Source organism: Equus caballus, chromosome 8, assembly GCF_041296265.1.
Source record: "Equus caballus isolate H_3958 breed thoroughbred chromosome 8, TB-T2T, whole genome shotgun sequence".
In the NCBI taxonomy this organism is placed as follows: domain Eukaryota; kingdom Metazoa; phylum Chordata; class Mammalia; order Perissodactyla; family Equidae; genus Equus; species Equus caballus.
Window position 1 is genome coordinate 1,561,003 of NC_091691.1, and position 16,124 is coordinate 1,577,126.

General features: G+C 61.2%; 3 protein-coding genes across 27 annotated transcripts in view; 1 reads left to right on the forward strand and 2 right to left on the reverse strand.

Annotated features, from left to right (window-relative positions):
* Window positions 1-1,086: 1,086 nt before the first annotated feature.
* On the reverse strand, window positions 1,087-4,083 carry LOC102149914 (leucine-rich repeat-containing protein 74B-like). The gene is made up of 5 exons (XM_070275927.1): window positions 3,725-4,083; window positions 2,898-3,040; window positions 2,356-2,485; window positions 1,249-1,501; window positions 1,087-1,111 (listed from the first exon to the last, which is right to left on the reverse strand). The coding sequence occupies exons 1-5, from the start codon at window positions 3,870-3,872 to the stop codon at window positions 1,087-1,089; spliced, it is 699 nt and encodes a 232-aa protein (XP_070132028.1). The 5' UTR covers window positions 3,873-4,083.
* P2RX6 (purinergic receptor P2X 6) lies at window positions 4,074-14,491 on the forward strand. 8 transcript variants are annotated; one of them, XM_070275214.1, is made up of 13 exons: window positions 4,110-4,980; window positions 5,649-5,799; window positions 7,154-7,225; window positions 9,964-10,039; window positions 10,231-10,324; window positions 10,397-10,477; window positions 10,556-10,697; window positions 10,786-10,895; window positions 12,228-12,321; window positions 12,418-12,483; window positions 12,644-12,721; window positions 12,804-12,835; window positions 12,877-13,044. In XM_070275214.1, exons 1-13 carry the CDS (start codon window positions 4,847-4,849, stop codon window positions 12,950-12,952), a joined length of 1,206 nt encoding a protein of 401 aa, XP_070131315.1. In that variant the 5' UTR covers window positions 4,110-4,846; the 3' UTR covers window positions 12,953-13,044. The 8 variants fall into 8 exon arrangements, 6 of the variants coding, with proteins under 6 accessions (XP_070131312.1, XP_070131315.1, XP_014597588.3 ...); XM_070275211.1 differs by having other exon boundaries at window positions 4,074-4,980; window positions 12,804-14,491; XR_011441277.1 differs by having other exon boundaries at window positions 12,233-12,321; window positions 12,804-14,491.
* The window catches only part of LOC100051903 (cationic amino acid transporter 4), a 40,457-nt gene continuing 38,822 nt past the window's right edge, over window positions 14,490-16,124 (reverse strand). For 12 of the 18 annotated variants that reach the window (XM_023646662.2, XM_023646664.2, XM_070275206.1 and 9 more), the window contains 2 exons: window positions 15,907-16,015; window positions 15,300-15,804 (listed from right to left, as the gene is read on the reverse strand). Coding sequence is in view for 6 of the 18 variants with exons in the window: in XM_023646666.2 (XP_023502434.2) it covers window positions 15,177-15,804; window positions 15,907-16,015 (737 nt within the window). In the remaining 12 variants the exon portion in view is untranslated. Of the gene's footprint in view, window positions 15,805-15,906; window positions 16,016-16,124 lie in introns of all 18 variants that reach the window. The other 6 variants (XM_023646666.2, XM_070275200.1, XM_070275201.1 and 3 more) reach the window with 1 other exon arrangement.

Genomic DNA, 16,124 nt, shown 5'->3' on the forward strand with positions numbered 1-16,124 from the left:
TTCCTCCAATACATTGTTGGTCTTAAGTGCCTCACCCTGGAGGAGGGGAGTGAGAAGGAGGAGCAGGCAGCCTGAGCTCTCTGTAGGAGGTGAGATGGAGGAGGGGAGATGTAGGAAAGGGAGACCCAGCCAGTCTGACCTGCATCCAGTTCTCAAAAGTGCAGGGACCAACATGCCCCCGGGCTGTCCCCATGTGTGGAACTGTTGACCCCCTTCTCGACCTGGCTAACAGCTCCTCCTCCTTCTAACCTGGGGTCACGGTGTCAGGAAGCCTTGCCCACCTGGCTGGGCTGGGCAGCCTCGGGCACCATGTCCACCGTGTTTCCCTCCTTCCAGGCTCTGGCCGTCAGACCTGTCTGCCTGGCCAGTCTCTCCTACCAGCCCAGGGGCCCTCAGGGACCTGACTTTGACCCCTCTCCATGGTCCCAGCACAGTTCTAGGAAAGCGAGTCTAAAGAAAGGCAGAGAGGAAAACAGATGCGCTGACTGGGCAGAGCGCTGAGCCAGCCCGCGGGGTCTGACGCGCCTGGGCGGGCACTTTCAGCACCGCGGAGAGCTCCCTGCAGGAGGGGCGCCCTCCCTGAGAACAGAGCGCAGACTCCCTGCCCAATGCAAACAGCCCATGCAAAGACCCTGGGGCACAAGAGAAAGTAGTGAGATCAAGGAATCCCACTGATGTCTTCCACCAACTCGGAATAAAGTCTTCATGCCTTTTGCCGTGATTTGTCGTCCCGCAACCCCCTGTTGCCTCTCCACCACAACCTGGCCACTCTCCCCTGGCCCAATAGCCCAGTCACACTAGTGGCCATCAGTCTAAGAAATAGGCCTCTGTGTTCACGGTTCTGCTTGAAATGCACTCCCTCTGGTCCTGCCATGGCTGATTCTTCCCACCCAGTACATTTCAGCTTCAATGTCACCTCCTCACAGAGGCCACCCTGGCCACCCCACTAAGCAGGGATCCCTATTCTTCTCTGGAATTACGCCCTGTTTGTTTCTCTGTAGCACCAGTAATTATGGCGCATGACCTTGTTAATACGTGTTCCCTGAGGCCAGGACCTCTGTTTTGTTCATGCTGCGTCCCTAGTGGCTAAGTCAGCACCCAGCACAGGTAGCTGCAGGCAATGAGACATCCAGCGAGGAGTAAGAGTTCTGTGTGGAAGGAGTGGGCAAGGGGCAGGCCTAGGTGGGACGTGGGGAGAGGGGCCAGAGCACGGATGCTCAGAGTGGTCCTGCCAACCTCCACCCACACCTGCCCCAGGAAGACGGGCCCCATGGTGGCCCAGGCCGGATGGGATCTGCTTGGTCACTCAGCTTGCTGTAGCTCAGGTCCAGGGGTTTCAGGCCCGTGGGGGCCAGCAGGAGCTCAGCAAGGTACTGGGCCGCCTGCTCCTCCAGGCCGTTCCCTGCCAGCTGTACCCTCTGCATGGCTGGGGTCACTGTGAGGGCGGCACACACAGCCTGGGCGCCCACTGCTCCCAGCTGGTTCTCCGACAGGTCCACATCTGGGGGCCAGCACCCCTCCTCAGTCAGTGGGGTCCAAGTCAGGCACTGCCCTCCTCTACCTTCCTCCATCCTCCAAACTCCAGGCCTGAGGCAGTGAAAGGGGCTTTGCAGGCGGACTGTCCTGGGGTTGCATGGTGACTCTGCAACCCATTGGCTGGATACCCCACCCCACCCCATGTGTCCACAAGCTACTTTGTCAAGGGGTTAAAGCCACCTCCTTTGAGGTGCTATGGAGGATGCTGGGATGAAACAACAGCCCATTGATGACTCATGCCTGGCAGCAATACAACCCCCACCGGAGCCCCCACTGCCACATCTCTGGGGACTGGCAGTGACAGCCCAAGGGGCCATGCAAGGAGCACATACAAGGGCAGACACTCTGCTGAGCATTTAATGCTCATCACAACCCCGAGGGCTGAGTGGCATTGTTGGGTCCATTTCACAGATTGGAGACTGAGGCTCGGCGAGGTTGAGCTGCTGGCCCAGGGTCACCCTGCTTTTCTTTGGCAGAGATGGCATTTGGATCCAGCCCCATCAAACTCCCACCCAGCCCTCCCTCCTCTCGCACTGCCAGCCCCATCTCTCTGTGTGGAAGGACCCTCCCACCCTGCATCCAGGCACTGGGAGGCCACCACATGCAGGGGGCGCTGGTGGAGGGGTGGGACAGGTCAGGAAGGGAGTGGCATCCAGTGTTGGGTGCACCACAGTGGGTCTAACTCCACCCCACTCCCCCATCCTGTTCTGAGGCCCCTCCCCCAGCAACACCAGCAGGTCCATGGGGAAAGACCCGGCTGTGGGGAGCCCACATCGCTCAGAAAGTCTGCCCACATGTCCCAGGCTGGGCACCTCCCACAGATGCTGCTGCTTCTGCTCAGGGCACCTGCCAGGGCCTCTGTGCCAGCCTCACACAGCCCAATGTCCCGAAGGTCCAGCCACTTGACACAGGGATTGGAGGTCAGCGTGGAAGCCAGAGCCTGGGCCCCCTGGGACAGAGAGGGGCCTGAGGGCCTGGTCCTCCCCAGGGCTGAAGGCCTCATACATAGCTGCTCACTACCCTGGTTCCTGTTCCCAGGGCTCCACCCACTCGATGCCCTCCACCTGGAAGGCCCTCCCCTTCCCACAGGCCCAGGGGACTCCTGCTTCTCTGTCTAGGCTCCACCAGACCTCCTGGAGCCTTCTCTGACCCCCAAGTGCATTAGTGGGGATCCCCAGCCCTTATAGTGATCTCAGTCACAGCCTGGATCCCATCTGCCACCCAGATGTGGGGGATGGGACATACCTGTCACAGAGCAAGGCTGGGGAATGTGTGCGATGGGCTCAGGGAGGGCCACTCCCATGGCTGCTGCCTCCCAGGTCCTCCCCTCCAAGCCTGGCCCAGGGTCCCTCCAGGGGTACCTGAGGCCCCAGGCCACAGTGTCTCAGGTTCAGCTCTGGGGCACTTCCCTGGCATAGAAAGCAGGAGGCAGGCACGATGGTGTGGGCCCCGGTGGACCTCAAGGAGATGGTGTCCTTTGACCAGCTCTCCAAGCCCACGGTGCCTGATAGGAGACAGGGGCTAAGTGTGGCTCCCTCCCCAGGCACCACCGTCTGCCTCCTCCCCTGCCCTCTGTCACTCCCCAGCCCGTTTCCCCTCTAGAGGCATTTCTTCCTGTGCTAACAGGGACTCCTGCCCCGTATACAGATGAGGACACTGAGGCTCAGAGAAAGCAAGTTCTTTCCTCAAAGTCACATAGCTAGAAGTAGCTGATCCCAGCAGAGCCAGGCTTAGGACCCACCTGTCTGACAGCAAAGTGCGTGCTGTGTCTTTTCTATTGCATCGCAGACCACGTATGTTTTATGAACATTTTATAGGGCACAACACTGAAATAACTCTAAATTTAATACATTCGTTAGTTTAGTTTCTCCTGTGGGTTGGCAAAACCCAGCCCTGATCTCATTGAAGGAAGTGGTGGGACACCCCTCCTTAGCCTGTTTGGCTGAGTTTTTGCATTTTACCATCATTCTGGAAGCGTGTTCTGATGGTGGAACAACTAATGCTGCCAAGAGCTTTCCTGGAGGGCACAGGGCTGGAGGGGCTGCCGGCTGCCCTGCAGGTGTCCCACGGAGGGATGTGCTCTCTGCTGGACATGGGTACCCTGCCCCCTCGGCCCCAGCCTGCTCTCTCCACGCTCACCTAGAATCCTCCAAGGTGAGGAGACAGACCTGAACCCCCGCCCGGGCACCTCCTGTCTGAAGGTCGGAGTCCAAACCGGCGTCGAAATCCCCCTCGGCCTCCGGGACCCCTGCAGGTTGCCCAGCGGCCGCCGCCTCTTCCTCCCGCTCTTCCCTCCCCACAGACCTCTCGCAGGGACCCCTCATGGTTCCGCCCATTTCGCAGTCGCGCGCACTGGGGCTGGGACTGAACCAAGTGGCACTTAGAGCGCGGCCTGGGATGTGGGCGGACCCACCGGCCGCATGGACCAATCGAGCCTGGAGGGCAGCGGACAGGCGCCCCCCGCAGCCAGTAGAGACGCGCTCCTCGGTCGCCTGGGCTACCCCGGGCTGTTGGTCGCTGCAGACACCGCCGCTGGCGTGCGCTGACCTTGAGCCCGCTCCTGGCCAGGGTGCAGAAGGGCGCGCGCCACGGGCCAGGCGCAGGCCTGGGCGCCTTGCCGGCGCTTGTTCCCCCTGCAGTCCGCATGGTTCCAGCAGCGCCCCGCTTCCGCGGACTGAGGACCCTGCCTGACTCCAGAGCTGTGCTTAGTCCCTGCGCTTGCGGGTGGGGCAGGTCTACCGGGCGTCGCACAGGAGGGCCTGGGGGACCTTGCAGAGCCAGCCACCCTCCTCTCTGGAGCCAGAGTCACGCTCTCTCTCTGTGGGTCCCAGTTCTCTCTCCTGCTCTAGCGTCGGATGTGCGGCTTCCTCCTCCAGGAACATCCCTCGCCAGCTTCGCTTGTTGAACTTCAGAATCTGCAGTGTCAGCTCAGAGGGTCCTTCTTCCTGAAGCTTTCCTTGGCCCCTCCTCTGAGCTCCTGCAGACCCCATGCCACCGTCTCAAAGTACCTATAACCCTGTCATTCCCTCACCGCCCCCCCCCTCCAGGAAGTGAGGTCAAAGGACAGGGGAGAGGGGCTGCTCCTGTCGGTGCCCCAGGGCCCAGCAGAGGGAGTGTGGGGAGGAAGGGAGGCCCAGAGCAGCTGGGGGTTGGGACTGAGCCCAGGGCTGGGGTGGGGCTGGATTCTGCCCCCAGTGGAAGTGTCCCTTTAACGGCTGCTGGCCTGGGCACCTGATTTGCCTCCTGTTCAGCTGGGGCTGCAGCAGCTGTGCTGACTCACACTCCCCAGCAGCCAGCAGGAGCTGAGAGCATGGGCTCCTCAGGGGCCTGGACAGGCTGGGGGCTTCTGGATTACAAAACTGAGAAGTATGTGATGACCAAGAACTGGCGGGTGGGCGCCCTGCAGAGGCTGCTGCAGCTCGGGGTCCTGGTCTACATGGTGGGGTAAGAGAATGGCTCCTGGGCGGGTTGGCTGGAGGGACCCTGACTGGTCCTGTTGGGCTGAGGGTTGGGGGTCTGACTCTCCAGGAGCCGGGCTGGTGGTGGTGGAGGGGGCATGTTGGACAGGGGAGGGGCAGAAGGAAGGATCTCCCTCTGTCTAGAGACCAGCAGGGACAAGAGCGAGCCATGTGCTTGTGTCCTCCTGTGTGCCCAACTGCTCCCTTTCCTGGGCCTTGTCCCCAGCCCCGTGCTGGGCTCTGGGCACAGAGCAGGATGGTCTCGCCCTGCCCAGGAGGCCCTGGGAGGGCAGGAGGTAGTCCCTGACCCCTGTGAGAGCTGCAGCCCTGAGGTCCCTGAGAAAGGCCACCAGCTGTGCTGGGTCAGGGGAGCCTTTGAGGAGGAGCTGGTGTGGCTGAGGCAGGGGAGGGTGAGGCTGGTGAGGGAGGAGGTGGGCAGCTCAGTCTGAGCGCAGGGCTCTCCGATGCGTGGGTGCAACGTCTGGCCTGTGCAGGGTGTTTAGGTGGAAATGAGGCTGGGGAAGAGGTGGGGCCTGAACGTTGCACTGGGAGCCTATAGGGTGTGTAGGGGCTGAGTGGGCTGGTCCAGCTCTGCTGCTGCTCACCGTGTGGTGTGCGGGGGACAGGACACACTGCCCATCGCCTCCTCCCCAGGTGGGCCCTCCTGGCCAAAAAAGGCTACCAGGAGCAGGACCTGGACCCCCAGGTTTCTGTCATCACCAAACTCAAAGGGGTTTCCGTGACTCAGATCAAGGAGCTGGGGAACCGGCTGTGGGACGTGGCCGACTTCGTGAAGCCACCACAGGTGGGTGTCTGGGTGCTACTGACAGGCACTGACCCTCTGATCACACACCTGCAGCAAGTGTGTGCAAGAGGGGCATGTGATGCTAGAGGAGGTGCTGGCACTGTCACAGGGCCGGGCTCAGGAAGGGCCTGACAGAGGAGTGGCCCTGGACAGGCTCTTGGGGACATGTCAGAGGTTTCCAAGTGGACAAGGGGACAAGTCAGGGAGCCGGGCCAGAGGGACTGCATTTACAAAAGGGCATCGGGAAGAGTGGAGGGTTTGGGGGCTCAATGCTTGAGCTTGAGGGAGGGGTGAGAGCGTGGGGGCAGGGCCTGGAGCTCCTGAATGCTCCCTCCCTGCCCTGGGCCCTGTGGGCTGGCTCCTCCTCTGCCTGCCCCACCCTGCCTTCCAGCCCCTCCTCCCTCCACCCAGATCCTCCACAGCCCCCGTCTCCTCTGTTCTCCTGATGCCCACACTGTACCCTGGGGACACCTGCCCCAGCATAGCTGCCTCCTGGTGCACACCCGCCTCGTCCAAGGGAACCGTCTCCCTCTCCCAGGGGGGCCTCTTTTCATCCAGTGAGGTCATGATGTCCCCAGGGCCAAAGCTGGACCCTGCTCGACACCTCCCTGCCCCTCCCTCCCATCCATTCCATCTGTGACAGTTTCCCTGCTGCCCCCACTGTCCCTGTGATCTTCCTGTGGGTCCCAACGTGTGCTCCATGCAGAGGCCAGGCTGAGCTTTCAGAGGTGACTCCATCAGAACCTGCCAGACCTTGCTTGCCACCCTTGGAGGCTCCCTTTCTGTGATGGTGGCCACCAAGTCCCTGCAGATCCTGACCGCTGCCACCCCCACTGCCCTCTGCCCAGCCCTCCCCGCCCCTTCCTGGGTGTGCGTCCCCCTACACGTGCAGAACTGTCATGGGCAGCACACGGTGCCAGCCACCCTTCCCCACAGCCCCTGCCTTTTCCTGGGCAGAGCTCACCACCTGCTCCCCCGGCCCCCGGCCCTGGCCATGCGTGCAATGAAGGATCCACCTCCCCACTAGCCTGGGCGGGTGCCCGGCCCAGTTTAGCTCTGGATCCTCAGTGCCTAGAAGCAGGAGGCTCATGGAGAATTCTGGTTGAGTGAATGAGAGTGAATAGAGAAAAAAAAGTTGCCTCAAACAGATGGAAGGGGCCTCAGAAATGGCCAGAAACCCAGACAGCCTCCCATCTCTGCCTCAACGCACATCACTAGATGCACAGGGTTGTCCTGGGGCACAGGGTTGATGACTCAATGGGGCAGGACCCCTTCCCTCCCAAACCCAGCTGCCAGCCTCTGGCCTCTCCCATCGAGGAGCCAAGTGGGGCCAACCCTGACCCCTGCCTTCCAGGGAGAGAACGTGTTCTTCTTGGTGACCAATTTCCTTGTGACGCCAGAACAAGTTCAGGGCAGATGCCCAGAGGTAAGGCTGCCTGGGAGCCTCCCAGCGGGTCCCTGGTTCCTCCAGCAGCCCTGGGTCACAGCCGTGTCCCCCCTTCTCCTTCCCAGGTGCCTGAGGCTCAGCGTGTGCTGCTGTAGCCCCTGCTCTGAGCTGAAACCTTTCCTGAATCATTTCATTTTGTCTCACAAGCACCCTGCCTGGCAGGAATTACTGCAGGCCCCATTTAAGAGGAGAAGACTGAGGCTCAGCCAGCCTGAGTCACTGACCCAAGGCCTCCAGCCTGTGGGTGATGGGACTCTGCACCCCTGAGAGGTCTGCTTCCAGATCCTTCCACTCTTGTTCTCTGTGAGGTGTCCAGGCCCCTCCCCACCCTGGCCCCTCCTCTGGGCACTCTCCAGGTTGTTAGTGTAACTCTCAGAACTGGTCACAATGCTTAGATGGGCTCTAATAGCAAGAGCTCAGCTGGAAGATCACCTCTCCTTCCCTATGCCCAGCCTCTGTTAATGGGTCCCATGGCAGCTTCCGTTTTGTGGGCAAACACAGCACACTCCTTCTTTTGCGGAGTGCAGGGTCACTTATGTTCTCTGGGTATTTTTACTACAACTGTGGTCAAGCCAGAGTGCCCCACCCTATTCTTGCCCGTTCGTGCAGAAATACAGACTCTCCCTGAAATCTCACCTTTTCCTCTCACCTAAGGACGTACCAGGGATCCAGCATCTGTTGCAGAGCATACTCCCTCTCCTCCCCAGCTGTGGATTTGTTTCCAATTTTTGTTATTGACCCAAAATACACATTAATATAAAATTTACCATCCTAACTATTTTTATAAGTTCCCCAGTTGTGGCTTTTGTGTGACAGCTGGGACCCGGGACACAGCCCTGGAGGCCTGCCTCCATGGCGACGCCTTTCTTTAATTGAGTCCAACACTGAATTGCTTGCTGGGCTGGAGGGTAACTGTGGGGGCCCCTGTCCCCTGAGTCCTGGTCGTTGGTCCCACCACAGTGGCCACATGTCCCTGGTTGGCCCCGTCCACAACGAGGTGAGGCATGTGCACAGAGGATGTGCTGACGTTCAGAAACACACACGACGTCCTTCCCTTTCCAAATGCTCAGAGATGTCTAGTTAATGTTCGGCTTGTAGACTGTCCTGAAACTGTGCTGGGGCCACAAGTCTGTGTTTTCTGGAATCCGTGTGATCCTCTTTGCCCATGTCCGGGCTTCTGGCCCTTCCCTCGAAACTGCCGGGGCTGAGTGATCCACCAGATCCAACAAGCCGGCTTCCTGAGAATAGCGGAGTTCCTGCCAGCTCCTCTCAGGGGCCTGGTCGTCTGGTCCCTCCCAGCACATGTATTGTGTCCTTGTAGTGTCACAGCCTCCAGCGAACACCTGCTGAGCCTGCCCCAGACCAGGCTTGCAAAACTCCACCCTCCCCACCTCTCGGAGCTCCTGCACAGACAGCGCAGCCAAGGTGGCCGTCCTGCGATGGGGGCAGAAGCTGCAGCTGGGAGACCCAGGGAGGCACGTCAGCCAACACAGGGCCTCAGGAAGGGTTTCCTGCAGGGTGTGAGGCTGGAGGGGGATCTTGAGGATGTCCAGGCAGAGGGGGCTGCGTGGGCAAAAGCCCCGAGCTGTGTGAGATGAGGCCCCTCCAGGGCTCCCTGCACTGAGTGGGGCTGTCCCTAGGTTTGGACTGGGCCCTAGATCACAAAGCCCTGTGAGCCCCTCTCAGGAGCTAAAGTGGATCCAGCAGCAGCAGAGTCACAGATGGGGTCAGTGGAGGGGTGTGCGACCGTCTGTGCATTGGGATGGACCACGCAGGCTGCTGGAGGGAGGTGGATGGGGGCAGAGGTGGGGCCTGTGCTGGTCACCATGGGGTCTTGTCAGAGGAGATGTTGGCCCAGCCCAGGTGGAGAGGAGGGGCAGACTCAGGACATAGTTAGGGACAGCGAGGCAGAGCAGGTGGCCCCACACTGTCCCCTGCCCACTTCTCACAGCCCCACCCCCACAAAGTCCCACCATCTCATTTGGCTTCTCTGAGTCCCCAGCCCTTCCTGCCACCCTGGTACTGCATTCTTCCAGCTGCCCCTGAGCTAGGGGCCCTGGACAGTGGCGTCCACCCTCCGTCTGGCGGAGCCATGTCTGTGCTAGTGCCTGACGCTTGAGGGTGCTTCCTCTCCAGGTTCTGGGACTCCCAGAGAACTCGCCCTCATTCCCTCCTGGCTGATGCCCAGAACTCCGTGACCCTGTGCAGGCACTAACGTCCCTGTTTACAGCAGAACAGGCGGGGACGGGACTGGCCTGCGGTCCCTTGGCCAGTGTGTGTGGTCCACTTCCCTAGAGGCCCCTCTGATGAGGGTCCCATCCTTTGTGTGGCATCCAAGGTGCCAGCACCTCCACCCTGGCATGAGCTCACCCTCCTAAAGTTCCTCCACCTTCCCAACTCGGTTGTCCGAATTGGACCAGAGGAGCTGGGCCTCGAGGAGTCACTTCTGCCCCTCCCCCTCCAGGAACAGAACTGTCAGGAGGGAAGGAGTCTCGCTCCGCCTTGGGAGACAGCGCTGCACCCCTATCTGGCCGGGGGGCTGCTCGCCCTCCCCCTCTGACCTCCTCCTTTTATCTGCACCCTCCAGCTTTCCCATGTGCCCCAAACGCAGGGAACCTGGGGACTAAGCAGGGGAGTGTCCCTGGGGACTGCAGGGCTGGGTCACGCAGGGGAGACACCTCCAGAGCCTGGACAGCTCTGCTCTCTCACCACCTCAGGCCCCCTCCATCCCACTGGCGAACTGCTGGTCTGACGAGGACTGTCCTGAAGGGGAGACGGGGACACATAGCCACGGTAACTGTGGGCCCTACTTCTGGAGTCTCCACTGGGATGGGGGTTCAGGGGACTGGGCTGGGACCCTGGGTGGCTCCCTCATGCAGGCCCAGTGGTGCTTCTGTGTTTCTTCTTTCTCAGCAGCCCCCTGCCCACTCCTTTCCCAGGCCCTATGGGGATTGGAGGCCTGGACTTTGTCTCGTGTTTTCAAGGCATAAAAACGGGCCAGTGTGTGATCTTCAATGGGACCCACAGGACCTGTGAGATCTGGGGCTGGTGCCCTGTGGAGAGTGACACTGTGCCTGTGTAAGTGTCCCTGACACCCAGGGCAGGGTCTCAGGAGCAGCAGAGCCTGCCTCTTACCTCCCCCACCTGCAGGAAGCCCCTGCTGGTCCAGGCTGAGAACTTCACCCTGTTCATCAAAAACACTGTCACCTTCAGCAAGTTCAACTTCTCCAAGTGAGCACGGTGGGTCCTGGCTGGCCCAGATCCTCCTTGTCCCCTCCTGGCCTGATCCCCAGCTTCACCTCCGCTCAGGTCCAATGCCTTGGAGACGTGGGATGCCACCTATTTCAAGCGCTGCCGCTACGACCCACGCTTCAGCCCCTACTGCCCTGTGTTCCGCATCGGGGACCTCGTGGCCATGGCTGGAGGGGTCTTTGAGGACCTGGCATTGCTGGTGGGTCCGTGGGGGCAGGATTGCGGGAGGCCATGGGGAGAGGGTCCCAGGCCCGCGTGCTGGTGGAGCAGTGATGCGCTGTGTGCAGGGCGGTGCTGTGGGCATCCACGTCCACTGGGATTGTGACCTGGACGCTGTGGGCTCTGACTGCCGGCCCCACTACTCCTTCCAGCTGCAGGAGAGGAGCTACAACTTCAGGTGCGGCCCCACTGCCCGCCCGCTGCTCCTCAGCCAGGTCCTCCCCGACCTGTCCTCCTCTGGTGCCCGGGACAGACCACAGCCTGGCCCATCTCTCTGGACGCTCTGCTGTGTGTGAGGGGGTCCCAGGGCAGGAAGGGTCTCAGCTCCAGGTCCCCCAGCACAGGCTCCGTCCAGCCTCCCTCCTGAGCCCTTTGGCCTCCACCCCGTCTATCCCCACACCCTGCTGCAGCTGGGACCCCTCACCCCAGCCCCTCCTCCACTCCACCCTGCCTCCAGCACCTCCCTCCACGGCACAGGGGCTTTCTTGTTACTTTTCCCTTAAGGTTTTATCTAAAAAAGTACAAGAATCTATAGAAAATTTCAAGGATCAGTACCATGAAAACCCATAGAGACTTCATCTGGGTTCACCAGGTTTTTTTTTTTTTTTTTTTTTTTACCATTTTGCCCCATTTGTTTTCTCTCTGCCTCTCTAGAGTGAGCTGGATATATTTAGATAGATTTCAAAGGAAACCATTTGAAAGTAATTGGCAGATATCTAGACACTCACCCCTTTCAATGCTGTCTTGAGACTGAGGACCTTCCCCAGGTGACCACTGTCCTCTTGTCACACTCAGGAAATTTAACATTGGCAGATAGATCTAATAATATATAAATTTCCCCAGCTGTGCCAATAATAGTTCTAAATCTTTTTATTTTCTGACCCAAGATGCACTCAAGGCTCTTGCCTTGCATGTATTGTCATGTCTTTGAGGTTCCTAAGCAGAACCCCCATCCTTCTGCCCCCTCATGTCACCTCCTCATCCTCATGCAGACATGCACACAGCCACCAGGCCTACAGGTGCCCGCTGGGCCCTGCCTGGCCTGGCTTCGCTGGTCCCCCAGCCCTTTGCAATCACATGGGGCTAGAGCCGCCCACGCCCTGCTCCCCTCCCCTCTGCGCTCTCCCCACCCTCCATCTCTGCCTGGAGCTCCTTCCTGAGCCCTGGGAATCCAGCCTGAGGGGCTCCCGGCAGGAAGTCTTCCCTGGTTCCCAGGGGAGAGTGAGTGCCCCTCTCTGGACCCCACAGCCCCGGGCCTGCCCCACCTCCCCCACCCCGACTGCCCATGTCTCTTTAGGGACCCTTCTGTCCCCATCCCCTCAGCAGGCAGGGAGCTTATGAAAGGCAGGTCCCAGCTTGCTTGTCCCCTGTGTTCTCAGCAGTGACACAGGGCTGAGACCTAGGACTCAGGCTGGGGTGGATGGAGTCAGTGGATGAGTAAGATGAGGGCTGTGAGGGCCAGCCCCCCCAGGAGTGGGCAGAGCAGCCACTGGACTCTCTCCTGCCCCAGGACAGCCACTCACTGGAGGGAGGCCTCAGGCTTGGAGGCCCGGAGTCTGCTCAAACTCTACGGGATCCGCTTCGACATCCTCGTCACTGGGCGGGTAGGGGCCAGGCCTGGGCAGGTGGGGTGGGCAGGGGTGAGGAGCAGGAGGGGACAACAGCCACAGGCAGGGAGGCTCAGCCCAGGTCTCTCTCAGGCAGGGAAGTTCGGGCTCATCCCCACAACCATCACTCTGGGCACTGGAGCGGCCTGGCTGGGTGTGGTGAGTCTGACTTCGTGGCTCCCTCGGGCTGCCAGCAAGCACGTGCCCCCCAAGGGCCCCCCCGAGCCCCCTGTGCTGACATCCAGTGTCAGGGTGAGGGCTGGGGAGGCAGTGGAACGGCAGGTTTGGCCAGGCCATGGATCTGCCCTGCCTCTCCCAGATCACCTTCTGCTGTGACCTGCTGCTGTTGTACGTGGATGGAGAAGCCCATTTCTACTGGAGCACCAAGTATGAAGAGGTGAGCTTCCAGTCTGCCTGGACCCTCGGCTACACTTTGGAGGATGGTGGCTGGAGCCCTGACCTTCTGTCCTCATCTGCAGGCCAAGGCCCCGAAGAGGACTGCCAACCCTGAGCAGACAGGTGGCTTCCCCACCCCCACATCCAGCTGCCCAGGTGCCTTAGAGGGGGCCAGGCACCTGCCCCCACTGCTGCTGCTGGGAGCTGGACGCTGTCAGCAGGGTGGCCCTGACACCCACTCGCTGGCCCATTCCTGAGGCCTGTAGCCTTTCTCTGCTGGTTGGGAGTTGGGGGGTGGGAAGGGTGGAGGCCCTGCCTTGGGGATTTGGATGAAGCTCTAGCAGGACCAGGGCAGGGGTGGGGGGAGAATTCCACCCTTCAGCTCCCAGGCAGCCTGTCCGTCCCCAACTCCAGCCTCGGCAGGTGCTGCCTGGGGATGACAGAAGCCAGTTTTGTGCAGAGACTGCAGGGAACAGACGCAGGGCCCTGGCCCAGTGGGGCTCCGCCTGGGGCTGGGGCTGGAGACGTTCTACCAGGCTCCGTCTCCAGTGTTCCAAGCAGCTCCCTGCTCTCCAGCTGTCCACCACACTGGCTGTGGTCGCCTCCGGCCCTGCCTGGCTCTCAGCCCTCCTCCCCCTGCCGCAGCCCCCTCACAGGGAGAGCCCCTGCCCTCTCAGCTGCCCCTCACTGGGGTCTGTGCAGCCAGAGTCCAAGGCCAGGGAGAGGCAGCCTGACAAAAGGAGCTGTGGCAGCTGCTGTGCTGGGTTCCTAGGGCAGGGCCCCTCCCAGCACTGGGTCTCATCCATGGAGTGGAGTGTGGTGGGCAGATGCTCCAACCCCCTAGGGCCCCAGGCAAGGGCATAGGACCCCCTTGGGCCCATACCTGCTCAGCTGATGAGCACCAGCCCCATCCTGGTGGCAGCCCTGGGACTGTGGAAGGCTGGGATGGGTGGGGGGGTGGGGGGGGAGGCGCTGAGTTGGTGGGCATGGGGTCCTTTGGGACCTTCTGTCTGTCTCCTTGGTGACACCAGCTCAACGCTCTGGAACCTGCACACCAGGCTTCCTAGGAGCCATGGGGTGGGGAGATTGTATATCTGGACACATATGTCTCAGCTGCCAAAGGTCAAACCCGAAAACGTGTCTGGGCACCTGCCCACCCAGCCAGAGGCACCTATACGAGGACCACGCTCTGACCAAAACCCCAGGGGGAACCCAGGGGCTGGAGAGAATGTCCCTAATAGAGGACATGGAACCCCCAGCAAGCTGGCCTGGTTCAGGCTCTGGAATCCCCCTGGGGGCCTGAGTCCTGCCTGCTGGAGAATTTCCCCGTGTCCTGGCCCCACGGTCAGGAGGGGAGGGATGGGGCTGCAGGAACCAAGCCCTCTCTGGGTCCCAGGGAGGAGCAGGGTTTGGGGTACCCACCCCCTGGAGACAAGGGGCTGCCTCCTCATGGGTCCCTGGTGAGCAGGGCCGTGCTTGCAGCTTGCTGGTGGAGCGACATGGGACAGGCTGGGAAGGGAGGCCTGGGGCTCAGGCTGGACAGCATCTGGAATCATCTGGCACCTGAAGCCTCAGCAAAGCCTTGGGGTCCCTGCTGCCTCTCACCCCAGGGCAGTGTCCATGCAAGGTGGGTTCAGAAGGGCCGGGGTGAGAGATCATGGCCCTTAGGCCTGGTTATTGGAGTGGGGTCATGTGTCCCTGGTTGTCCTTGGGGCCCAGAGAAAGTGATGTTGAGGCTGCAGAGAGTCGAGGAGTAAAGCTGCCAAAGCCAGCGGCTTCCTGTGTGGTCCTTACAGGCAGAAATGGAGAGGTGGAGGCATCTATGGTAGATGGAGCATGGCCTTGGGGAGACCACGGGGGGTGCAGGGTGGGCCTGGGGACCCCCAAGGATGGGGCCCCACCACCACCAGGTGGGCTGAAGGTCCCTGGAGCAGGCCCAGACACTTGTGCACCCACCTGCCCACGTGTATCCCATCCCGAGCCTTAGTCACAAAGCCCTGAGGGGGCGGCAAGGAGAGAGGCCGCTGGAAGCTGCAGGCAGCCCTGGGCTTGGAAACAGCTGTTGCCTCAGTCTGCACGTGGGTGCACACCCAGCGGACCATGTGGGCCATGTGGGCCTGTGCCTGAGAGATGCGTGTGCCCGGGCAGGGGGCCTCTCCATCCGGGGCAGGCCTCAGGACATGCCCTGCTCTCTGGGAGGCCTGGGAAACTGAGGGAACCCCACAACTCCACCGCCCTTTCTAGGCAGTCTCCTTGGGGTCCAGGCTCTGCTCTCTGTTTCAGTCGCCAAGGGGACATGTGGGGAGCCTGGGAGGGAGCCCGGCCCCAACCTGTCAGGGACCCCTCTGTGCCTGGTGTGTGTTGCTCCCCTCTGAGCTGGGCAGAGGGCACTGGCTTGAGGGCATGACACAGGGACATAGGCCTGGCCATGTCCCTGACTCAGTGCTGTCCTAAGGCTAGCGTGTCCCCCTTCTGGAACCTCGGCATCTTTGCTGTGGATTGAGGACAATCATCTGGTTCCCAGGGGCAGGTGAAGACACATTGACACAAAGAACACCACAGTGGACACAGCAGCAGGCCACGTGGTTGGCCGAGCAGCTATTATTGTGGGTCCCTGGGGTTCGGGCTTCTTCCCTGCCCGCCCTACTCCACCTACCCAGGTAGCTGGAGTTAGTCATAAACTGGAAGGCGCTGGGCAGAGTCCACCAAACCAGCGCTGGCCACAGCCCACTCCCAAAGACTCGAAGCTCGGCACCTGGGCTAAGGTCCTGAGGTCCTGAGTACCCCACAGCATGGGCAGGCCTGCAAACCTGAGCTGCCCTGGATAGAGGGGCTGCCAGCCCCTCCGGCCTCCTGAGGAGGTGGGGGAGGGAGGGCAGGACCCCAGCAGTACTCATGGACTGGCGGGCTGCTCTGTGTGGCCGGGCTCCTTGGCTGGTGCCTGGCTGGGGGGCTGCACGGCCTGCACCGTTGCCTCCAGGCTGCTGCTGGGGTACACCACGTAGTGTGTGGCAGTCAACTCCGACCTCTCCCGCTGGTTTTCCTTGCTGTGCCGGATGCCGTAGCCAAAATACACCACGAGTCCTGAAAGGGTGACACAAGCCTGAGGGGCAGGTCCCAGCCCTGCTTCCCTGCTTGCCCTCCCCCTGCAGCGCCCCCCGGGGTCCCAGCCTGGCCCCCACTCACCGATCAGCAGCCAGATGGAGAAGCGCAGCCAGGTCAGGTAGCTCAGCTTCAGCATGAGGACGACGTTGAGGAGGATGCTCAGGGCGGGAGTCAGGGGCGCCATGGGAACCTGAGGAGACAAGGGCTGGGCTGGGCTGGGCTGCAGGGAGGGGCTGCTGGCCCAGGGCCTGATTTCTCTGGAGTCCGCAGAGCCCTTCTCTGCCTCTGGAGATTCCAGA

Coding starts and splice junctions, on each gene's coding strand:
- LOC102149914 (XM_070275927.1), bottom strand. CDS start 3,872: ATGGGCGGAACCATGAGGGGTCCCTGCGAGAGGTCTGTGGGGAGGGAA. Junction 3,041..3,724: donor CTCCGACCTTCAGACAGGAG/GTGCCCGGGCGG, acceptor GTCTCCTATCAG/GCACCGTGGGCTTGGAGAGC. Junction 1,502..2,355: donor GAGCAGAAGCAGCAGCATCT/GTGGGAGGTGCC, acceptor GCTGGCCCCCAG/ATGTGGACCTGTCGGAGAAC.
- P2RX6 (XM_014742102.3), top strand. CDS start 4,847: ATGGGCTCCTCAGGGGCCTGGACAGGCTGGGGGCTTCTGGATTACAAA. Junction 5,800..7,153: donor ACTTCGTGAAGCCACCACAG/GTGGGTGTCTGG, acceptor CCTGCCTTCCAG/GGAGAGAACGTGTTCTTCTT. Junction 10,698..10,785: donor TTGAGGACCTGGCATTGCTG/GTGGGTCCGTGG, acceptor CGCTGTGTGCAG/GGCGGTGCTGTGGGCATCCA.